Source organism: Astyanax mexicanus, chromosome 2 (assembly GCF_023375975.1).
Source record: "Astyanax mexicanus isolate ESR-SI-001 chromosome 2, AstMex3_surface, whole genome shotgun sequence".
In the NCBI taxonomy this organism is placed as follows: domain Eukaryota; kingdom Metazoa; phylum Chordata; class Actinopteri; order Characiformes; family Acestrorhamphidae; genus Astyanax; species Astyanax mexicanus.
The window spans coordinates 27,880,239-27,905,744 of NC_064409.1; the positions used below are offsets into that span (position 1 = coordinate 27,880,239).

The 25,506-nt window shown below is 36.8% G+C and overlaps 2 protein-coding genes across 4 annotated transcripts in view; one reads left to right on the top strand and one right to left on the bottom strand.

Moving 5' to 3' along the window:
• The window catches only part of ube2h (ubiquitin-conjugating enzyme E2H (UBC8 homolog, yeast)), a 134,005-nt gene extending 124,424 nt beyond the window's left edge, over positions 1 to 9,581 (bottom strand). The window contains exon 1 of one of the 2 annotated variants that reach the window (XM_049475095.1): positions 9,224 to 9,581. In XM_049475095.1, the coding sequence (XP_049331052.1) occupies positions 9,224 to 9,276 (53 nt within the window). In that variant the 5' untranslated portion in view covers positions 9,277 to 9,581. The remainder of the gene's footprint in view (positions 1 to 9,223) is intronic. The other variant, XM_049475094.1, reaches the window with a different exon arrangement.
• Positions 9,582 to 12,638: 3,057 nt separating this feature from the next.
• Positions 12,639 to 16,884, top strand: LOC111197105 (transcription factor aptf-4-like). 2 transcript variants are annotated; one of them, XR_007437951.1, is made up of 4 exons: positions 12,639 to 13,496; positions 15,093 to 15,283; positions 15,416 to 15,536; positions 15,735 to 16,884. XR_007437951.1 is itself a non-coding variant. In XM_049475093.1 (4 exons), the coding sequence occupies exons 1-4, from the start codon at positions 14,657 to 14,659 to the stop codon at positions 15,781 to 15,783; spliced, it is 669 nt and encodes a 222-aa protein (XP_049331050.1). In that variant the 5' UTR covers positions 14,324 to 14,656; the 3' UTR covers positions 15,784 to 16,884. The 2 variants fall into 2 exon arrangements, 1 of the variants encoding a protein (XP_049331050.1); XM_049475093.1 differs by lacking the exon at positions 12,639 to 13,496 and adding an exon at positions 14,324 to 14,964.
• Positions 16,885 to 25,506: the final 8,622 nt, after the last annotated feature.

The following is a 25,506-nucleotide window of genomic DNA, read 5'->3' on the forward strand; positions in this document are numbered from 1 at the left end:
ATAAATATGACAGTACTGTACAACTTCAAGATAAATACTTATATGCTATTTAGTGATCACTGGAGGTAATGCTACATGAGGTGACCAGAAGAAAATGCTTAACTCATGGTTACAATGTGAAGTTAGCAAGCTGATTAATTTGACTATTTTCTAGTTAAATAGCTGTTAATTCACATATTGAACAGAACACATTATATAACATGTCATTTGCAGCTCAATACCTAAAACTCAACTTTAGCTTGACTGACCTGCTGTTCATCCCTGAAACTACAAGTCTTCACCACAATCTTACCATTTCTTTCCAGAATTCCCTGGTCACACCACCATTAGAAACACAAAGCCTAGATGTACTAATGGATCAAGCTCTAGTTTTGACGGTCATGCAGAGTATTCTCAGTAGGGGAGCCACTCAGGTGCTTATACTATAGGATTTTGGCTCTTGCTCACGCTTATTCATACATGCAAACATATTGCCTCTGATTGGCTAACCGCACTGCAAGGCAGCGAGATGGACAACAGTTAGAAACGTTTTGAAATAAAGACATTTATCACTAATAACTGGCTTTGCAATGTCATATGTTACTTAACAACATGTTTAATGCCCTGCTAAGCAGTGATGGTATAGTTACTTTGAAAAAGTAATCCGATTACTGATTACTCCTTTAAAAAGTAACTTAGTTACTTTATGGATTACTTGATTTTAAAAGTAACTAAGTTACTGTACAAGTTACTTTATTAGTTACTTTCAGCAGCTGCAGACACCACCTCCCGCCGCGGCGCCGCCTTAACATAAAAAATATAACCAGTTTTGCCAATACTCCCTTTATTGGAAAATGCAATTTTAACAGCAACAATGTATCTCTAGACATTTAAAGTTGAACTATTTCCTGAAAAAATACGTTTTTTTTAATAAAAATAAAAGACAATTTCTCTTGAATTAACTTAACATAATTTTTTTTTTTTTATAAAAAATAAAATATGGTCTTTCTTGATTTCACTTAATATAAATACTTGTTTTTATAAAAAAGAAAAATAAAGAAAGCCTTTCTTGACCTGAAATTTTTAACACTGTAAATCTTAACATTGAACCTGTTGTTCTCTGCAGGGCAGCAAAGAGTGGTTTCATAAAACAAAGCCATGTATATGGTCTAGGCCAGGGATCACATATATGCGGAGGTCCGGACCCAGACGTTGTCCAGTGCGGACCCAAACCAGTAAACTACTGAAAAGTATTTAATTTTGACAGCGTTCATTTAAAGGGTCAGAACTTTTCTTGTCTTTACAGTATACGCGCTCTGTGGCTGTGCAGACTGCTGCCCTGACTAGTGAATTGGGACGCGGCCGGGAAAACCCGCCTTTATAAAGAGATAGGGAGCCCGAGAACTGGCGGAAAAATGAGAACAGGCGGAAACTAAAGACACGCCGAGCGCGAGAGAGAGACAGGGGAGGATTGTAAAGGTGACGGGAAAGGGAGCGGTGTGTGTGTGTCTGTGTGTGAGTGTGAGGTGGAGAGAGAGAGAGAGTAACGCACAGTTACTTGGATCCACACTTGGATAAGTAACTTTAAGTAACTTTAATCTGATTACTGGAAATAGTAACTCGTTAGATTACTCGTTACTAAAAAAAAGGGTCAGATTAGAGTAACACGTTACTAAGTAAAGCGTTACTGACATCACTGCTGCTAAGTGCAATTCAGCCACAGTCTCCGTAAAACGTGAAATCCACTGGAGATCCTAAACAAACCTATATAAAACACACAGAGGCGGATAGTCCAGGTCCAGAAAATAGAGAGGCAGTTGGAACAATTAACTTGTTTTTCTGAATATTTTCTTTTACTGGATAGAAGTTGAGAAACAGTTTAATGTGCAGCATGCATATACAACTCTGAGAGACCTATTGTATTTCACAAAGAACAAGGGAAAGTGGATTTTAGCAGAAGGACAACTTTAAAACACCTTTACATCAACCTGACATACATGCCCAAACAGTGTGAACCACATAGTCTGCACAAACATGCGCGATTGTTTTTCTCCTATCGTGTGGCCATGTAACTCACATAAAGACTTGTATAATAGACAAATGCAACTGAAGTTACAACAATATTTTTTTCTAATATTCCATATGCCATGTGATTTCCTGATTGACAAAATTATTTAACCCCATAAATGTTACCACTCTCAATAACAGAAGCTTCAATCAGGTGTTTTCAATCCGGTATTAAAAGCACCTGAAGGTCTGAACAGAACCCTAATGAGCAGCAATTAAGCAGATTTAAAACAACTTGATTTTTTTTAGATCAACAAACACATTTTAATATAGGGCTAATATAACATGAGTAACTATAAAAATAATTTTTTATATGATAAGTTAGAGCTGGGCGATATGGGAAAAAATCTTATCACGATATAGTTTTCCATATCAGTCGATATCGATATGTATCACGATATAAATCAAATCACTTTGTGTCACACTTAAAGGTTTGTTTTTATTAGTGAGAGAATAAGGGAGTGATGGAAGTTTTATCACAATATTTTTTTCTGTATCTCCATAATTATTAGGGCTGGCCCGAATAGCATTTTTTGAGCTCCGGATATTTGGCAGTAATTGGTAGCGAATATTCCAATATTAGTTTTTAAAAAAAACAAATTAATCATGAACGCGAGCCAGAACCCGAGCTTGAACGTCAGCCTGACTCAGGCGCTGCATGAACTCGGGCTTTTTTCCAATTTTTTCCAATTTTCCATGACTGAAAAAAAAACTTGGGCTATAAGCTCAATATTAAATATTTCGTTTGTTTAGAAATTATTTTATATTCTTAAACCATGTTAAATTATATTAGATTAGTAGGGCTGGCCCGAATAGCGTTTTTTGAGCTCAGAATATTGGGCACTGATTGGCAGCCAATATTGGAATATTTGTTTTTAAAAAGACGGATTAAAAACTGATTAAAGTAAAACAAAAATTGCAACTCGGCCCCTTTAATTCACCACAAAGTTTTCCAAGACCCAGCCGGAAAAAAAAAGATTTCCCACCTTTTCCTCAGCTGGGTCGGGCTCAAAAAATGATTTGTGATAGGCTGTTTTTTGGTTTGTTTGTTTAAGCACTTAGGCTTTTGTACTGCTGCAGTGCAATATTTAGATTTTATATTCTGAAATTCGTTAGGTTTTATTTCTTTTAGCATTTTGAACTTTTTTTCCAATTTCAAATTTATTTTTTTCTGTTCGTTATGTTCTATCGGTCCTTGCGTTTTTTGTAGCTGAAGTTGAATTTAATATTGAAGTTCAATATTTCTAATTTATATTTTGAAATTCGTTAGATTATATTTATTATTGTATTTTGCGCTCACTTTAGTTGGTTATTTTCCAAATTCATATCTATTTTTCTGTTATTATTAAATGTTATTAGCTTATTAGCTTAGCTTGTCATTTAGCATACAGAACTTCTCACGGATTTTTAATGAATGTTGATTTATTAATTTAAAAGCTGTACCTTATTAAAAGTATTTTAAGCCAGACAGACACTGTGTGATTTTTTAATGAGTTTATCTGCACTTTTAAATGGTTTGTCCTGTAGGAAACGCACACGATTTGTATGCTGACACTGTTGTCTGACTGAGGAGCTGCTTTCCGTCAAATGCAGCCTGTAGGCAGGAAAAAATCCAGCCAGAACCGACCATATCATGAGCCAGTTTTAAAGCCAGTAATTTAGTAGAGCATTAAACTACAAATCTGAGATGTACCTGCTGTACTTCTTAATCTCTGCCCCCAAAACGGTCCATTAACTTGCTTGACAGACGCGTCAAATCCCCCGCGAGCACGCGCGGCGCACAGCGCACCGATTAATTCATGCGTTGAGCTTTAAACGCGCAGCTGAGCTGTAATTGGGGAAATATCACAAAAATCACAGTGTGATTTGTTACATTAAAAAAAAGACCATTTTCTTCCGCCTAATCTGAGAGGAAAGCGGTGTTCTCGACCGGCCCGAGTTCATGCAGCGCCTGAGTCAGGCTGGCGTTCAAGCTCGGGTTCGGGCTCGCGTTCAGGCAGATAATCTAAATGATAAATGATTTTGTGTTTTTGCACTTGGGCCATAAGCTCAATATTAAAAAGTTTGTTTGTTTAGAAATTATTTTATATCCTTAAACCATGTTAAATTATATTAGATTAGAGGAAAGTCATTTAGACATCATTCTTAAGGTGTTTTTGTCCTGTTACCGCTCCGCAAAAAAACCTCTTCCTTTAATCCGCGCCCCACATACACATTTTTGCAGCACCTGCCCCGAGGTCCTAATATAAATTGAATTAATTACATTTAGTGCTTAAAATTTACTTAAAATTTATTTAAAACGTGCTGAACAGTGCGGCCGTTTATTCCCAAAGTACAAACACTATGGTTGTTTGCGTGTGTCGGGCCATACTCCACTATTCTTTAGGGTTTTTTGTTGCATGCATGAGAATAACTATTACAATTTTCTTAACTATTTATTAATTTGCTCCAGCGTCTTCTGGATTGATTACACGTTGTGTTTTCGTTGTTTGCCGCGCCACTTAGACGGAAATGGAAATGAATGTTTATCGAATTCTATTGCACAGGCTTATCATCGTCATCGAGGGAAAAATTATTGCGAAACAAATCGATATCGTTATATCGCCCAGCACTATGATAAGTTCACTTTTTAAGGGAAAAAACCTGGACCTGTGTAAAAAGTATTTGCTCCCTAAACTTATTAACTTGGTTGTGCCACACTTGGCCCTCCATAATTATTGTGTATATATATATATATATATAGGACAACAATGCAAAAAAACAGAAAAATCTAAGCTTTAAATCAAGTGACGTTATTTGGTGGGGGGGGGGAATCACACATTAAGAAATAAAACCTTTAGATGAAATCATGTGTGCCACAATTATTGTGTTAGTAATAGTACTTTGTTCAACTTTCTTTTGCCAACAAGTCAGCACTTAATCTTCTCCTATAACTCTTCACAAGGTGGGAAAACACAGAACAAGGGATCTTTGACCATTCCTCTTTTTCAAAAAAACTCTCTAAATCCTCCAGAATCCTGGATCTTCTTCTATGCACTTTCCTCTTCAGCTCACCGCACAGCTTCTATTGGGTTGAGGTCTGGGGACTGAGACGGCCATGAGAGAAGCTTGCTTTTGTACCTTGTGAACCATTTTTGAGAAGATTTGGCCACATGTTTAGGGTCATTATCTTATCGAAAGGGGCAGTGACAACCCATCTTTAGCTTTCGGGCAGACGCCACCAGATTCTGATTCCAAACATCCTCGTATTTTTAAGAGTTCATGATCCCATGTATCCTTAAAAGGTTCCCAGGTCCTTTAAAGAAGAAACAGGCCCACAGCATCACCGATCTTCCCCCATACTTAACAGTGTTACTGTTACTGTTACTTAACTTAATCTTGGTCTCATCTGACCAAAGCACACGGTCCCAGTTAAAATCCCAGTACAGCTTGACAAATTCAACCCGGCTTTCTCCGTGCTGCATGTCTCCCAAATAAATGTATTTGAACCGTCATTTCTACTGTAGTTTATAAAGTGGATCAAAGTATCTAGGAACCTTTAACTAGTAATTAATCCCTTCGTGTTTCCCTAGGGTATAAATATGGCGTTACACAGAAGCCCATTTCTCTTACTCACTCTTAAACATAGTAAAAATAAGAGAACACAATATTTCAAGTAAGGCAGATGTGTCGACCTTCATAAATCAGGCAATGGCTACAAGAAAATAGCCACTTACCTGCAGATTAACTTATCTACAGTCAGAGCAATCTCATCTGGAACAGTGAAAAAGAAGCCTGGAAGAGGACACAAGCGTATCTTCCCACCACGCACAGTAAGAAGAATGATAAGAGAAATAAAAGTTCTCCAATGCTCACTGTAAGAGAATTGAATCAAATGGTTGCATGTTGGGGTTACGAAGCCCCCCAAACAACCATCAGGCTCTATCTACATGCCAACAAGCTGTTTGGGAGGAATGCAGCACAGAGAAAGCATTTTCTGAGTTATAATTATAAGCGTAAACGGGTGGAGTTTGCCAAGTGGTACTAGGATTTTAACAGGGAACATGTGCTTCGGTCAGCTGAGACCAAGACACTCCAAGTGGGTCTGGAGAAACACTAAGGATGAGTATGCAGAAAAACACCTTATGTCCACTGTTAAGTATGTGGGAGGATCAGTGATGCTGTGGGCCTGTTTCTCCTTTAAAGGACCTGGGACATTTGCAAGGATACATGGGATCATGAACTCTTTAAAATATCAGGATATTGTGAATCAGAATCTGGTGGCCTCTGCCTGAAAGCTGAAGATGGGTCGTCACTGGGTCCCTAATAATGTGGCCAAACCTTCTCAAAAAAGGTTCAGATGGGCACAAAATAAGGCGCCTCTCATGGCCATCTCAGTTCTCAGACCTCAACCCAATAGAAAAGCTGTGGGATGAGCTCAAGAGGAGGAGAAGATCCAGAGATCTAGAGAGTTTTTTTTTAAGAGGAGTAGTTGAAGATCCCTCTTTCTGTGTTCTCCCATCTTGTGAAGAATTATAGGAGAGGATTAAGGGCTGTCTTGTTGGCAAAAGGAGGTTATACAAAGTACTAACACCAGGGGTGACAATAATTGTGGCAAACATGATTTTCACTTAAATTAAAGCTTAGATTTTTCTCTTTTTTTGCATTGTAGTCCTATTTTATTAAAAAAAAGATTTTATTAGAAGCCAAAGAACACTTCAATAATTATGGAGGGCACTGTATATACACATTTTTGCCAATGTAATCTGCTGATTCTTTTGTTAGCTGCTAAATAATTTTTTGCAATGAAGAAAAAAAACATTTAAGTATTGTTCTGACATTGTATCGATTTTTATTGGGACCTCTTGGATGAGTTGTCCATGCCTTTTTTTCAGCAATTTCGGTAATTCGGTCACCTTTATGAAGACTAACCATTATGTCATGTTATCCATCTCCATTTGTAAATAATAATAATAATAGCTCTCAATGTGATTTGGCCTAAAATGACTTTGTAACCTTTTCCAGACTGACAAATGACTCAAAGACAGATATTTTAACCTACTTCACGTTGTTTCAGAGATACCTTGATTCTACATGTCTGGCAGAAATCAGGTCTGGTTGTGGCTAGTGAAATCAAACTCAGATTTAATTACAATTAATTTATGTGGGACAATTACGTTTTCACATTCGGCCAGGATAGTTTGGGTAGCATTTTTCCCTTAATAAATAAATATATTATTTAAACACTGCTTTCTGTAATTATTACGATATGTTTGGCTGGTATTAATGTTTGTTTAATAAACTGAAAAATATAAGCATGACAAAAAAAAAAAGCAATATACTTTTTCACGGCACTGTATACCAAAACTAGATATGATTGAACTTCCTTAGTGTTCATTTTATATCCCAATTTGTGGAAAAAATACCGCACAGAATGGCCAGCCTTCAATTACTTCAACTTAATGTATCATTACCTCACAAAGATTCCAGGTAGGCTAAGGTAGCTAACATTAGCAACTAATGTTCAAATATATACCTTTTCAGGCTGCATCTTACTAACACTGCTGCTATGCTCCTTGTTCTGGATCACTCTGAATCAAATCCTCAAGTACAGCTGCACAATTCCATATTATATATAATACTATTACCATAATCTTCACTCTTTTGTAGCAGTCTCAAATTTTTGTGGTAATACTCAAGTTCTGGTACTTGATTAAGATTTAAACAGGGTTTATTAATAAGATGCAAGCAAGCAAAAATAAGCACAGATTTAAACAATGTTAGCAGATAAACACACACAGAAAGGGTGTGGTTTTCAACAATGATGCACCAATAAGTGCTTATTATATTAAGAATTACAGTGCCACACAGAATACAAAGAAGTTTGACATAAATTCAAAAATTCTGATATAAATTCAGCTTTTCATCATTACAGTGCAAATCCACAGACAATGTTATGTGTTAGATGATCGAGAGACTTTAATTTAATATAAGTAATATATATAATTAATATCTTTTAATTTACATTTTAGCATATTTCCACCCTGTTAATATTCAAATGCAATTTCATGTACACTACGTTTCAATTCTACCTCATGATGGTAAGTATAGTGGTGACCAATTCCTTGTGTACTGAGGTTAACCTATGATGCTGCGTGAATTTATGACGTTGGCAACAAGTAGCTGAACAAAAAAAAAATAATATACACTGTTACCACGGTGAAAAAGTCACAGTTACATTGCGTAAAGATAATGTCACAAACAATAACGTTTTAGGCAAGGTATGTGCTAGCAAAACATATAACGTTACTATACAGATTTTGTAGCACAGCAAAATTGACATTTGACCTCAACAACAGCAGAAAAACAAAATGGATCCTCGACCCTTATGCAAAAACACGGATATTATTAACCTAGTAACGTAATATGAACGCTAATATTCCTAGCAACCGTTATTTACTAAACACGTCTTGTAAAGCATATTTGTCAATACATGTCGTGCATCACGTTTAACACAATCGAGCGTCGCAGTTTTTTTTATTTAATGTCGGTTTCTTAGTTTAGCTAGCTCTCGGCCCAATCGACAACTTGAAAAACAAGTAGGCCCTGCTTTCAGGCTATGCGATTAGCAAGCTAGCTAACCTAGCTTAATGGTCTCTCAAAAATAAGGCATAACGCCAAAGAACAACACAAGAACGCGCCACAACGACAGTCTCAGCATTTTACCAGACATTAGTGAAGCTACTTAAGCTAACTACTTAATTGTTTTAATATGGGCATGATTCGGCAGCAGCCTAGCAAACTGTCAGTTTGCTGAGCAACCCATCCAAATAAAAATGCCCATAATATACGTAGCTACAGTACTCATCACTGCGAGAACATTGTAAACACAGTCGTTATGCCACATGATGTAAGAATCATCTCCATGTAACTTTATGTGCTGTTATTAAGACTGGTTATCTAGAAGCAGTGGCTAAACTGGCTAGCCAGCTATCTTCTCTAATCGTTCTACACGGCTAGTTACTGTAAACACTGCCAACCACTAAATTATTTTAGGTCTGGAGCTAAAACATGACGATCAGACTCTGGTTTGTATCAAAACAATACATAAGACGCACAATACATTTTTCTGATCACAGTTATCGCTAAATAAAGGGGACGCAAATGTGAATTTTTCTGTTTATGTTCCAAAGGATACAGTTTCACCACGTCGGTATCCATTCGCCTTTTACCCGGACTTGGAGACGACATTTTATGTCTCTGCGTGAAATGCCAGGGTCTTCTCAGTTCCAAAATGAACACGTCGCCTTTATCTAAACTGCCTGTTGTTGGGCATTTACGTAACCAAACTGTTGACTGCAAATTATTCGTCCTCCACTCTCTTTTCTGTGTCCTCCCTCAGCTCGGTAGTTCTCTCTGCTCACTCTCTGCTTTGTTGTCTCCTATCCTGTAAGATCCCTATCCCTCCGCGGATGTCGTCATATTTACGAGACAGCAATTCAGTCTCGCGCTATTCAAACAAAGCTGAACTCCGTTCCGTGCCTGTCCAGGACTGTTGTGACCGCGCAGTGTTACAGTCAGCTTCAGTCCGCCCAGTCTCTTCATCCAGAAGACTATGCAACATAATTATTAAGACACGCGAAGGCAGGAGTTCCTTTTCTTGCAATAATTATAACCATACCTGTCAAGTTTTAGATTTAAAAATAAGGGATATTTTCCTCTGTACGCTTAAAGCCATCCCACCAGCCCAACGAAGGTTCAGTATCCCTTACATTTTAAGACAGGTTTACAAAAAATCTAAAATAACCACAAGTGAACCACTTACACGCTACAATTAGATTATCAGAATCTGAACATGTTGTGGACATTCCTACATATGTCTTTCTTTTAATACAGCCAAATTAAAAACCCTTTTCTATATATTTTTTAAAAAATTATTTTATTTTTTATTTATTTAATGGATTTAAAATTGAACAAAGGCTGCGCAAATTCTGCAAAATTACTGTTGGTGACCTAAAAATAGTATCATGAACTTTTACTAAAAGCACATGGACCAGATATGTTTCATCAGTAAAAATTAGTCCTAAGGGGCCTACACAATAATTTTTAATTAATACTTTTTCTTTTTGATCACTCCACCCCTGATTAGTTCAGTTAATTTCGGTCCTCTCCACATTTCTGCTTAAACTGAGTCACAAGCTGTATTTTTTTATTTTAAAAGGTTTAATCTGTGTGTTTTATTTTGGAGACGAGTATTTTTAAGCAGCTATCAGAAAAATCTCATCACAGTTTACATGATTAGCCTACCGTTACCTTTCTTTTAGAAAAATCGCTGAATATCCAGATATGTTTTAACATCAGCTGCTCCGACTAGCTGCCTGAACTCACAGCGACGGTGGGGGGCTTCCCCACACTGACCCTCCTTTGCAAGCTGATTGGCTGTTTCTCCTGAAAGGCGGGACTTTCTCCTTGAATCGGCTCCACGATTGGTTAAGAGACACAGAGCGGTCAGTGCCCTGTCTCCTCAATAATATATATATTTTTATTTTAATAGAATACGGGAAATTTACGGGAAAATACTAATACGGGAGGACGGCGGGAAAGAGGAGTAAATACGGTAGTTTCCCGGCCAAAACGGGAGACTTGACAGGTATGATTATAACATGGTTACAGTGACTTTTTTGGGATATACGACGATTTCATTGTGGTTCACACATCCTATTATATTTGTGTCCATATTATTACTGACTTATCTTTACTTTTACTATTGAACATGGGTTAAGAGGTTACATAAATACTTATGTAGGTTACCGTTTTATGTGTGGATAAAACAAACAAGGTGCACGTGTACTATTAGTAAAATAGCCAAATGTATTATATATGTAAGAAATTCCAGTAGGCTTTAAATCATTTCAACCAGCACGCTGGCTCTGTCTCTGCAGTCTATTCCACTTTTCCGGCTATGCATCAGAATGAATATCAAAATAAATAATAACTTGTATACTTAATTTCCAACTGAGAAAATTAGAGGAGACGCAAATTATACACACTTGGCGACTTACAACTAAGACGCATTTACCAGTATTTGTGATGCATTTTCTAACCTCTAAATACAGCAACACACCTACCTCATACACTTTTACAATTAACTAAAAAGCTGATTTCCCAAACAAAAGCTCGTTTTGTTGTCACAAAAAAAACTGAATCAACATCAACCATTTTTTTTTTTTTTCAAAACACAGACCCATCTAATAACACCAAATAATAACACCTAATGATATTACATATATTAAAGTTGTGTTTATAACTTTTTAAGTCAATTTTTTGGCAACATTTGGTCTACAAGAGATTGAATGGTATTTATTTTATATGTGCAAAATAAAAATAAACCAATACAAAAAAATATTCTCCTCTTCTTTAAACACCACTACAAATTCTTACTCCTCTTTCTTATCCTGAACTAACTATTACTTTTCCTTATCCTGACACAACTATTCCTCTCCCTTTATCCTGACCCAACTGTTCTTCTCCCTTAAAAAAGTAAGGTTAAAAAAAGGAAAGTAAAGCATTTTATACTGTCAAAAATCTTTACATAGCTTTATTATTATATAAAATATGATCTGATACAAGGGTGTAGGAGCGGGTTTAATATTGGGGTGGGGACACAGTTGCTAATATGAACCCAAGCCTACCCTATAGTTTCCTAGAACAACATTTGTGGAATTACTTTTAATCACAAATACTATTTTTTCTGTATTCTGTTTATTATTAGTTACATCCAAGTAAAGGTGACTTTACAACCTAAACATGTTACTTTACATTACATTTACTGTTGTTAGAAAAAAATTATGCATGCAATATCTGAATTATATACATATGACAAAAATGAATTAAATATCAGCTAATATTTAAAATAATATAACAGATTTGGTTATTATTATTATTATTATTATTATTATATTATTATTATTATTATTATTGTATGTCAATTCTGTTGTACATTTACATTTTCTCCACTCTTTTCTCACATATTCTAGTGCATATTCCAACTGTTCTGCACTTCTTACAGTAAGTCCTGCAATCCTAAATTAATAAAGACAGGTTGAAAATGAATTAGTGATTAGCTGATCATGTACATCAGGGCACGATGAACATTACATATATCATTGTTTTTTCCTTAAAGCTTGACTCCCTATCTTGCTCTAGTGTTATGTTATTTTGCAACCACCTAGCAATCACTTATTTTCATAAATCGGGTAATATTGTGTTTGGCGTTGCTATGGACGCTCTGGCCGTGCAGGGTGTCCAAACTTTTTATCAGTATCTGCTCCATACAGCAGCTCCTCCATACACACACAGTACTGGAGAGCAGGGGAGAGAAATGGTTCCGTGCGCAGAGCTGCTGGTGTGCGAGTTAGAACTTTGGGCCCCCCATTGATTTCTATGGGGAAATTTTGCACGACAATTGTACGAAAACCGTACGTCATATAATTTCGTACAGAACTCGATAAGTTCTATAGGCCGTCCGATTTTCGTCTTCATATCTCCAAAAATGTGATGTACACCGGCTTCCAAATTTATCCCCCATTTATTCCCCAATGGGAAAAAAATGCGTAGGTTAACGAAGTTTTTACGAAAACTGTTTGTCCGATCAAAAACCTGTATATGGGGTTGGGGGTTAAAGAGTTTAAGACATTTTTCAATTGGAGATACTGGGGAAAATATTTTTGCTTGAGGCCATATTTTTGGCATAGATCTGCAAAACTACACAAACTATTATTTTCAAAAACATCGGTAACACTTTACAATACGGTTCCTTAATTAATGCGTAAGTACTGCCATACCTGTCAGTTCTCCCGTTTTGGCCGGGAAACTACCGTATTTTACCCCTCTTTCCCGCTGTCCTCCCGTATTAGTATTTTCCCGTAAATTTGCCGTATTATAAAATAAAAAAAAACGTATTAATGAGTTGTTATTTTATCTCTTAACGTCAATAAGGACGCCAGTTCAAAGAGAAAGTCCCGCCTTTCAGGAGAAACAGCCTATCAGCTTGCTGTTTTTGCGGAGCGCAGAGGAGGGCCGTATTTCATGTATTTAGTCTAAACCAGTTTCTGAACTCTGCTCACTGCCTCTAAATTGCGTTCTTTTTTACTGGATCCAACTGATCCTTTCCTGAGTTTACCTGTTAAAATCCCTGAGCCCCCACGATTGTGAGGCTTTTAAGCCCTGAACAACGTCTCACAGGCTGCAGTGCCTCCAAGGCTGCAGCCCGCCTCTACCAGCTAAACCAATCAAATTACAGGAAACTGGAATCCCGCCCCATGAGAACACAGCCAACCAGATTAAGTCAAGGAATTTCAAGCGCGCAGCTTAACTTTTTTTCTTTTTTTTCAGTGAGCTAGCACAGTATAACTGCTACATTTTGGATTTTTGGAAAGGCTGCAGGTCTGTGTTTCTACAGTCAACCACTTGTAAGTACAGATGACCTTCTGGTGAACAAAACAAAATTTTGTTGGAGATTTTTTTTTGTTTAGCAGATAAACTGCAGTAGGCAATTAACCTGACTAACTACATGTTTACAGTGGCATAAGCTAGTGCCGTTTTGTTATATCACACAGACTATGAGGGTCATTCTAGAGTTTTATCTCTTTAGTGTGTAGACTTCAGAAAAACCTGTGTATTTCTTTGTAAATTTAGAATAATGCCATAGTAACTATTTTAAAAAGCTAGCTAACATTTACAGCCTCAAAGGCTGATGCCTTTCAGACTGCATATCAGTTATGTACAGCCTCATAGGCAGGCGATGACATTGATGCCTCTAAAGCTGTTAATTATACAGAATCTCCTTTCAGGCTGTTTATCAGTTATGTACAGCCTCATAGGCAGGCGATGACGTTGATGCCTCTAAAGCTGTTAATTATACAGAATCTCCTTCCAGGCTGTTTATCAGTTATGTACAGCCTCATAGGCAGGTGATGACGTTGATGCCTCTAAAACTGTTAATTATACAGAATCTCCTTCCAGGCTGTTTATCAGTTATGTACAGCCTCACAGGCAAGTGATGATGTTGATGCCTCTAAAGCTGTTAATTATACAGAATCTCCTTCCAGGCTGTTTATCAGTTATGTACAGCCTCATAGGCAGGTGATGACGTTGATGCCTCTAAAACTGTTAATTATACAGAATCTCCTTCCAGGCTGTTTATCAGTTATGTACAGCCTCAGAGGCAAGTGATGATGTTGATGCCTCTAAAGCTGTTAATTATACAGAATCTCCTTCCAGGCTGTTTATTAGTAATTTACAGCCTCAGAGGCAGTCATATAAAAATGATAAATAGTAACTTTGCTTTTCTAATAAGAATATTCTAGAGCTTTTTTTATTTCTAGTTGTTTTCCCCAGAATAATTATTATTCTAAGTACTGTCAGACTCCATGTGGTTTATAATTGGGATAAGATATTAGGAAAACTTCTCAACACTTCAGGGGATTTCACAGAATTATTGCTTTTTGGGTTGCTTTGCCTCTTTATAGGAAATTCTCAGCTCTTCCGCACCTCTCATAATATCCTTCCTACACTTCCACCTATATGTCAGACTACCCTACCCTCTGCTACATGCCAAACTTCTCCATCCATGTCATGCATTCAGACTACTCCACCATCTACATCACTTCATGCTGTTCCTAGCACACCTACTCCACAGATTATCCTATTCACAGCTACCTGTCAGACCACTCCCAAACCGTCAAAGCCTACCCCTTCCATATCTACTGCTCAAACTGGCCCACCTACATCTACATCTCAGACTAACTCTTCTGTATATACAACTCAGATCACCTTGTCTTCCACAAGCTCTCAGACCCGTCCAATACCTCATAGTATTATCAATTTCCAAGAAGTAGAAAGTGTTTTAACACTTTCATTTGGTCGAAGACAGAAAAGGTACATTTCAGTAAAAAAACTTTAGCAGTTCTTATATATTTCTTGTAATTTATGTTTTTCCTATGCATCATGTTTTGTTTAAATGAATTATTAATACTTAGCTTGTTGTTACCTTTCCTAACATTAAGATACCAAGTGACAGTGGACGAGTTGAGACGAAGAGTTGGGGCCCCGGAAAATATGTCTGCAAATACCCTTGTCTGCTTCCTTCGTGTTCAAAAGAACAAGAAACAGGAGTTGAAACAAAGGCTTCAAAATGCGTGTGTCAGCCCTGGACCTTTAACAAGTGTGGTGTCAATGTGCTCAAAATTAACTGAGGGTAAATTATTTTGATGAGTTACATTAGATCTGTGTGTGTTTATAACACACCAAAAAAATAGTTCATGATGACAAATAAAAAATATATATAGTAATACTTGTTACATTTTGTCATTGGCTTTTATTGTATAAGCTGAAGCTTGTGAGCTGGCAGACAGCTTGGGGAAGATGGCAGTAGCTTACATTCCAGATGACATTCAACTCATGGAGTTAGCCAACAAGGATGTTGCACTGGGGAGACTTGCTTTTTTCAAGTGAGTATAATAAACTGTAAATTAAGAAATATATGCTACAGCATTAGGTTCATCTACATCTTCAACACATTTGTTGCATGTACAGTAAAACAGAAATGCAGATTCCTTAACAAAAAAATGCATGTTCCTTTGCAAGATGATGAATTCCAAAGCATGCTGATTATTGCATTAATAATATATTTTTTTGTATTTTTACAGAGACCTTCTAAATGAAGCCAAAACCCAGCCAAAACAGCCTTTGACTTAGTTACTCATGACCTTGGCCTAAAATTATTCGATGTTTTCTTTTCAGTCTTGGGAAAGGTGGCAGACTCGGAGATCAGAAAGTATAGTTTTAAAACAAAGCTGAAGTTCGTTTTGGTTTTACTTGGCAGTTTATTGCAATAATTTACATCCAGTTATCACCTATGTGGTCTCCCTACTGGTTTGTAGAATATTGTAATTTCAGTGAGTTGCTTTTCCAGATGTTGTGCTGAATTCTACCTCACTGACAGAATCAAACTGAAGTGAAGGTGCATCACACAGCAGAATGAGTGTATCTGATTCAAATTTTTTCTGTTTATAAATGAGGTTTAATTTACAGTTACAGTAGATACAGAATCACTAGCATAATATGTTGTATCGATACAACTGCGCTATGAAGGGGAGTTGGATTTCAGCACTGCATCTTTTTCTTATTCTATTGTTTAATGGGTGAAAATAATTGGTCTGAAAATCAGAAAACCATTTAGAAACGGGTTTTCACACTGCCTTTGAACAAGACCATGGTTCAGCACAATCAGACCTTGACCACTTTTTTTTCGGTTGGACCAAATAATGGTCCTATTTTCTAAACCATGGTTGAAGGCACCGTTCACACCTGCTATTTGGTTCAGACCAAACAAGTTAATGATTTAGTTATACTCCATCCTGTTGTTGAATTTTGTTACTAGATTCTAATAGGCTAAACAGTTAAAATACGTTTGGACATTTGGACATAAAGATTCATTTGTGTTTTTCAGAAAGTGATATTTTTATTTTTAGTGCACACTTAATTTCAGTTTACATACTATAATTGCATGTATAAGAATACAATTTCGAATCTTTCCAGTTCTGTAGAAATTCACACTGTACATTATTATACCAATTAATAAAAAAATTATTTTACTTGCAAAGTTGCTGTTCTACAGTTACAGGTGTTTTACTTTTAAGTACATGTATCTACCACATATACTGTACATTTTCAGACAAACAATATATACATTGTAATCTAATCACTGTTCATGCAAGCATTAGTAATCAATATTCCATATTAACATTGGCCACTGTGTTTCATGTTTCTGCACAAAAGTAAATAAAAACTGTTTACTACATAAAGTTACTGTATGTTATATTCCAGACAGCTATTGTGTGTCTAGTTGTAACATAGAGCTAATCAGATTTTTTTTTTAAATCCCAAAGACTATCATTATTAAACAATATAATTGAAAGTTTGGAATTGGTGTAAATCCAATTAGGTTTCAGATAAAAACAATCTGTTGTTCTAATTTGATATTCCGGTGCATTTTAATTCATTCAAAATCACCAGCTGCCTTTTAAATTGTGCAAAGATTATGTGTCAAACTGAAACCTAGAAATAATCTAAATATTCCTATATTAAATTTCACTCAGATTTAAGATTTTTTTATTATTCTTCTGTAACAATTAAAATACATAGTTTTGTTCTGACACATACCCTCCATACAGAGGAGCATAGAGGTCTATATATTTACCTTTTTATCTAACCCTAGTCCTCCGATTTGATCTTTTTCTTTTGAATTTTCCATCATTATGATGGGTTTGATTTTGCCTCTTTCCCCTTTCAGAAAAAGAATAATTGTTTTTTGCCAACTCAACACGTCTCCTATAGCTGTGGAGCCTCTCAATTTTCCTTTTTCTTGTTACTGCTGTGTACCTTCCAAATATCAGTTTGTGCACATGCTTAACACCTGAATAAACCTCTAAGGAGGTCTTATAGTCAGTACTGTTACACCAACTGTTCAAATCACTTACCATGTCTGTCCAGCATGTTTCTATGGTTCAAAATTGCACAAAGGTATACCACCCAGCACTACATTAAACTTCTTATATTTAATATGTTGATGATACATTATGTTTCTATGTAACCCCACATACATGAATTGCAAGTCGTTTGTGCACCGCTAATTATGAGGGGCCGGTCTAATCCAAAAATGCCAGGGCCGATTTTTTGTCCCTGCATACGACCAGGTACTGTTTCTGAGGGAACATTACACTTTCCCTCACACTGCCAAGAGACACTGCGGTCAAGTCCACGTGATTTTATCCTCTGTTGAGCATCTGAAGTCTTGGGTCTCAAACGGCCTGCTGCCTTCAAAGCATCTAGGTAACTGAAAAAACATACATTATAATATTTAATGCCTAAATAGAAATAAATATTTCTTTAGGTTTTCTTCTGTAGTAACCATCTGTACATGAAAACACCATGGAGGTCATTGTCTAACTAACCTGTAATAATTAACAACATGGCTGCTAAGTACAAGAAGAAGATCATCCACCCTTTTGTTGGCATACCCAGCAAGGAAGTTGAAAAGAATCTAAAAATATGATATATGAATATATTGCAAAGCATAACAGATTTTTTTTATATCAACATTCTGCATTTTAGCTACTTTTAAATTAACTCAATATATCTTTGTGAAACTAAAATGGAAAAAGTTTATATAATAAGTTTAGTCATTTTCCCCAATAGTAATTTTAAAACTATATTGACTGTTGCAATACCACCGTCTGTTTGGTGTGTGCCTTAATTGAAAAGAATGTAAACATGCCACGGGGTTTCTTGGAAATGTTACTTTGTTACAATACAATACATATAATATAAAATATAAAAATATAATACACATATATAAAATATACATATATATATAAAATACATCAGTTTTAACCTAGATATAATATAGTTTATATATATATATATATATATATATATATATATATATATATATATATATATATATATATATATATATATATATAATCTATGTCAATTTATTAGTTGAAAGAAGTGTGAGTGGAAGAAAAAATAATGACCTTTCCACCACATTGTTGGTCTCACTGTGATGGTGGTAAACTTGGTGGCCGAAGTTTGATCACATGACACCTATGTTAAGCCAGCGTTCCTTGAGGTAATCAGACACCCGTGCACTTTTTGTTTCTCCCTCAATGTCTGACAAAATCTTTACTGAATTCTCCTGGAACTGTAAATAATTTTTTGTTCAGTAAATTATTTGGGATTTAACAACAGGAACAATGTACATCGTTTAAAGACCATTAGTAACATATGCTTTGTAGGTGATCATATCTCTTTTATAATCTTGTTTGACAGTCATGCAAAACACTTGAGAGACATAAAACCAAACTATTCTAAAAAAAAACATGCTTATATTTTGTTCGCTGAGACCATTCCTCTTATTACAGTTTTCCATAATGAGGGATCTCTGAGATTTCCCCCCTCTTGTCTCATTAACAGCCTGCAATATAATGAAATAAACATTTAGTTCATTTTTACCATATTATTAACATTTCAAACATCAGCAAGCATAGTATTTTAACATGAACATATTAAAAACTTACTTGTAGCACATGAAACCAGCAAAGTAACACTAAAGAGTTTGGGAAGACAGCTTTGATTGCCTTTATTTCTTTCATGTCACGGTCAACCATCACACATCTGCCAGACATATATATAAAAAGTAACCACATTTACAAGAATACAAAATAATTTATATAGAGCAAACTGTTAATGAATTACCTTGGTGTTAAACAGTCTGCAGCCTTATGCAGCCTTTGGAGACAAACCTTTAATATGTCAGAGGATTCTTCACTTAGAATGAAGAAGGAGACTGGTATCCCTTGACCTTCTGAGTTCTTTACCAGTACAGCATAAAACACAAAACCATACTGGGTGACTCCTTTATAGGTAGCATCCAAAAATATAATTGTGGGTCCAATTTTTTTACACTGCTTCCACTGCCAGGGTGAACTATACATGAATGATTGTCACAAGGGCTTTCCACTGTGCCAATCATTCATAAATAAGTTGTAGTAAGTCTTCATCAATATGGCTCACTTTTTCCTTGTTATTATTAAGGTTGTGGCCACTATGTTCAAGCAAAGCTCTTTTTATGCATCCATGTGTGTTGTTCATAGTAATGAACTGAAAGGACACATAAGCTGTACAAGAATTTTCACATGTCTTTTCTTGGTTGCCAGAGAAGCTTCCTGATGAATGGTTGGAGCGCTCACACCTCCACTGTATAACATTTGGTCTGTTTTTCCTGTAAGTAAAATTTCCCTTGTTCTCATTTCTCATATATTGCAAGGGATTCTTCATAAAAGTCTCTTGTGATTCATTGTTAATTACTTTAATTGTTCGCTGAATACGAGGATCTTTGTCCTTACGTATTTTTTCATCCACAAACTTTTCCCAAAATTCTTCCATCATAATCTGAAAAATATGACATTAGTCAATTTAATATGAACAACTTAGGTTTCACAAAACATCGAGCAAAATAGATGTATTTTCACTCATAGAAGAGTATATCATAATTCTAGAGTAATGGCATTTAAGATAACTCAGATTCCACCTTGCCTTTACTTATAAATAGGAATATAACTACTGAATCTGTTGCTTCACAAATGAATAGCCCTTGCACACGTCATTAACGGATATTATGGCTATATATCAAGCACAGTGGGGTTTTTGGATTACTGACAATAATTTGTTTACAAGAAGGTATTGTTCTGTTAACCCTTTGATGTGCAACATATGCACAACCCAATGCGCAACATGGGTCAAAAATGGATCATTCATTTTCTATGTAACTTCATGTATGGCTGAGTGTTTTTATAGCAGTAAATTAATTCAGTTATTTAGAATTTAAGGTATTCCTCAATTAACTTGTTTTTCATCATCATACATCCACATTTTATTTTTTTATTTCTTGCTTTTTGAATAACAGCCCTTTTTGTATAACTACCTCTCTAATGCACACATTTTTGTCTTTAAAGCATTTTATTTTGTATTCATTTTGCTATTTTCTGTGAAGCTTTATTATTATCATTATGTTATTATTTTTGTTATTATTAAATACTTCAGTTTTTGTCACAGAGAATATGTTTATCACAAAAATTATCTGTAGTTAAATAGCTTACCAATATACTTACTTAACTACATAAATATATATTTATATTAATATATATATTTATATTAAATATATAATGTATAACTAACAGCTTTATTATATCAATGTATAATTACAGCTTTAGAGGCATCAACGTCGTCGCCTGCCTGTGAAGGCTGTACATAACTGATAAACAGCCTGGAAGGAGATTCTGTATAATTAACAGCTTAATTATATCAATGTATAATTAACAGCTTTAGAGGCATCAATGTCATCGCCTGCCTCTGAAGCTGTACATAAATGATAAACAGCCTGGAAGGAGATTCTGTATAATTAACAGTTTTAGAGGCATCAATGTCATCGCCTGCCTCTGTGGCTGTACATAACTGCCTGGATGGAGATTCTGTATAATTAACAGCTTTAGAGGCATCAACATCATCGCCTGCTTCTGAGGCTGTACATAACTGATATTGCAGCCTGGACGGAGATTCTGTATAATTAACAGTTTTAGAGGCATCAACATCATCACCTGCCTCTGAGGCTGTGCGTAACTGATAAACAGCCTGGAAGGAGATTCTGTATAATTAACAGTTTTAGAGGCATCAACATCATCGCCTGCTTCTGAGGCTGTACATAACTGATATTGCAGCCTGGACGGAGATTCTGTATAATTAACAGTTTTAGAGGCATCAATGTCATCGCCTGCCTATGAGGCTGTACATAACTGATATGCAGTCTGAAAGGCATCAGCATCAGCCTTTAAGGCTGTAAATGTTAGCTATAGCTACTATAGTTACTATGGCATTATTCTAAAATTTACAAAGAAATACACAGGTTGTTCTGAAGTCTACACACTAAAGAGATAAAATTCTAGAATGACCCTCATAGTCTGTGTGATATAACAAAATGGCACTAGCTTATGCCACTGTAAACATGTAGTTAGTCAGGTTAACTCATCTATGTAATGCTGCAGGCCGGAGCCCCAGTGGGCGTTGCTAAAGGGCGGAGCATGTGTCAATCATTTTCGACTGCAGCCAATCAGATACTACACTTTTGTTGTCAATCACTTTTTATTAAGCCAATCCTCAGACAGACCAAACTGTCCATCATTTTTTACTGCAGCCAATCACCTTAACAGATCTGTCATGGACCTACGATGGTCTCGTTCCGCCAAAATCTACGAGATATCTCAGCAGACCAGTTCTCCTTGCTGGTGACTGACAAAATGCCTCCACCAGGCTAATTTTCATCACTCAATATAAATGATGCCACCGATACTCTCTGCTCCACACTAAGCTCCTGTTTGGACAATTTCTGTCCTCTTACATCTCGAGCCATTAGCTCAAGCAAACCGTAGCCATGGCTAAAAAATAACTCACTGAGGGAACTACGCTCCAAACTCCGAGCTGCCGAAAGAAAATGGCATAAAAACCAAAAACAAGAGACTTCCGGTTGGATATGGAGCGCGATAGCTGCGTTTGCGTGTAGCTCCAGGTGGTCGTGACATTATTTCTTTAAAATGGCATGCCTTACTGTACTTTTTCCAAAACGGACTGTATGGTAATCTTTTGCAACTTCTAAGCAGCTACTACTAGAAGAGGGAAATCTCTGTCCGAGATGGCCGCTAACCCTGAAACAACAGCTAGCACAGACTCCGAGCAGCTGAGCCTTGCTGTCTTCACGAACGCCATTACTACCCTCAAAGAGGACATTTGTACAAAAATCGACACAGTGGCGACAAATTTGAAAGCGGAAATTTCTGCTGTTCGTGAAGAAATGAGGACTAGCATCGCCTCGCTGCAAACAGTCTCGGATAAACATGGCGCTCAGCTGGCGGAGCTGGAGAAAGCGGCCGGATTTAACGGTGATATTCTAACAGAGCTGCAAGTCAAAGTCAACCGGCTGACAGATTCAGTCTCTAACCTGCAGGATAAATGCGAGGACTTGGAATCCAGGTCACGGAGGAACAACATACGACTGGTCAATATACCAGAGGGCCTGGAAGGTAACCGGGCGACCGAGTTCATCTCCGAGCTGCTCAGAGACCAGCTCCAGCTCGACGAAATGCCCCCGATCGACCGAGCTCACCGCACCTTACGGGCTAAACCCAAGGACGACGAACCCCCTCGCCCCTTCGTGGTTTGACTAAACTATTTTCAGGTGAAAGAGCGCATTCTACAGCAAGCTGCTCGCCTTGGGCCGCTACTTTACCGGGAAAAGCGGGTGTCCGTGTTCCCCGATTTCACTGCGGCCGTCTCCAAGAAGCGCGCTGCATTCACGGGAGTAAAGCGGCTGTTCCGAAACATCCCCGGAGTAAAGTATGGTATGTTTTATCCCGCGCAGCTGCGAGTAACGCTCCCCGACGGGAAAAGGCACTCATTTGATAAACCAGACGATGCTGCAGCGTTTGTTAAACGTTATCTTTCTCCCTCTGAGTAAGGACTAAACCTGGGCTTGTTTCCATGTCTCTAATCTACAACTTCATGTTAGATTGGTAAACTATGAGAATATACTTGGACTGCCCTGCTTTACACCAGCTGGTAGGTTACACTAAGCTCTTTCACCAGTGTATAGCACAATACTAGGTTGCTGCCTTAGTTTAGTTATAGTTCAACTTGCACATCAGTTCCTAATTGATATATATATATATATATATTTTTTTGATGTACAAGCTACTGTGTCATGAATGACTGTTCACTATTTACATTTCCTTTAATGTCAAAGTTACTAAGTTCATATGGCAATTGTCCACTGCAGGATTGTTTTTTTGTTTTTTGTTTTGCTTTCTTGAAGTGCGTTTCGCATTTGGTATGCTTTTATATGCTATATGTCAGTGTCAGCTTTTATATGCTATATGTCAGTGTCGAGTGATAGGTCACAAGTGTTTGTTGGAAGTTAGTTGTAACACAGGGTGTTATGCACTTAGTTTTGGGAAGTGCTTTTGGGGTTAAAACTCTTTGTGTCTGTTGTTTTTGTTATTTTCATTGTTTGTATTGCTTAGTGGATTACAATGTTTGTGTCAGCTATATAGGAGGCAACACGTGTTTTATTAATGTAATATTGTCGCTTAAAAGTGATGATGGCTAGTAATAGTCAGTCACATGATTCTGGAGGTTCACTAACATTTACAAGTTGGAATGTTAAAGGCTTAAATGCATCAGTTAAATTAAACAAAGTTCTCAGCCATTTAAAACAGTTGGACAGCAAGATAGCTTTTCTCCAAGAGACACATCTCACTGTCATGGATCATCGTAAACTCTGTAAAGGATGGGCGGGTCAAATGTACCACTCAAGCTTTGGTGGGAAATCCAGGGGGGCAGCCATTCTTATTCACAAATCAGTGCCATTCTCAGCCACCAAAACTATTTCTGACCCCTATGGCCGCTATGTCATTGTTACGGGGCAAATTCATAGTACCTCATTAATCCTTGCTAATGTCTATGGTCCCAATTGGGATAACGATACCTTTTTCCGCAAGTTTCTGTTCTCACTGCCAGATTTAGACTCGCATCATCTCATCTTAGGTGGCGATTTTAATTGCTGTTTGGACCCATTACTCGATCGTTCCGCTCCAACTGCAATTCCATTATCTAAGTCTGGCAAAATTATTAAAACATTTATTGAGCAGTACGCATTATCAGACCCATGGCGGCTTCTAAATCCCACTGAAAGGGAATACTCCTTTTTCTCACCCGTGCATCAGTCTTATTCACGTATCGACTACTTTATTATAGATAAGAAATTAATGCCTTCTGTTCATTCCTGCTCATATGGTAGCATCACAATTTCTGATCATGCTCCAGTCATTTTAAGGATCTCTTTGCTAGACACATTTACATCCCGTAATCCTTGGCGCTTTAATACTCTCCTCTTGTCTGATGAGGACTTTGTACAATTTCTGTCAACCCACATTGATTTCTTTGCTGAAACTAACATAACACCTGAGGCCTCCCCCCTACTCATCTGGGAAACTATGAAAGCGTATTTAAGGGGGCAAATAATTTCATACAGTGCATATAAAAGAAAGCAGCGTCTAACGCGACTCTCTGAGTTATCTGCCCTTATTAGCGATTTAGATAATAAGCACGCATCTTCCCCTTCGCCAGACTCTTATAAACAACTACTTGTTCTGAGATCTGAGTTCAACACTTTGTCGACATCACAGGCTGAGGAAGCACTATTAAAATCTAGATGCCGTTACTATGATATTGGGGACAAGGCAAATAAAATATTAGCTTTTCAGCTGCGACAATCAGTGACAACTCATTTCATTCCACAAATTAAAACAGCAGAAGGTGTTACAACTGACCCATACAAGATTAATGAAGAATTTAAAAAGTTTTACTTAACATTATACAAATCTGATGCAGTCACTGATTCAGCTCAGTTAAACTCATTTTTTGATATGTTAAATATACCCACTCTTACCTCGGAACAACAAGAGCTACTGGAATGCCCACTCACAGATGAAGAACTCATTACAGCTATGACTGCCATGCAGAGTGGTAAATGCCCTGGGCCTGACGGATTTCCAATAGAATTTTATAGGAAATTTGCCAGCAAGATTATACCTCTTCTTCTTAAAATGCTTAATACATCCCTGACCTTAGGTCAGTTGCCGTACAGTTTACGCCAGGCCACCATAAGTCTTATCCTTAAAAAAAATAAGGACCCTATGTCCTGTAGTTCATATCGCCCCATATCTTTGCTTAATACTGATGTCAAACTGTTAGCCAAAGTATTAGCATTGAGGTTAGACTCCATTCTTCCTTCCATAATTTGCCCTG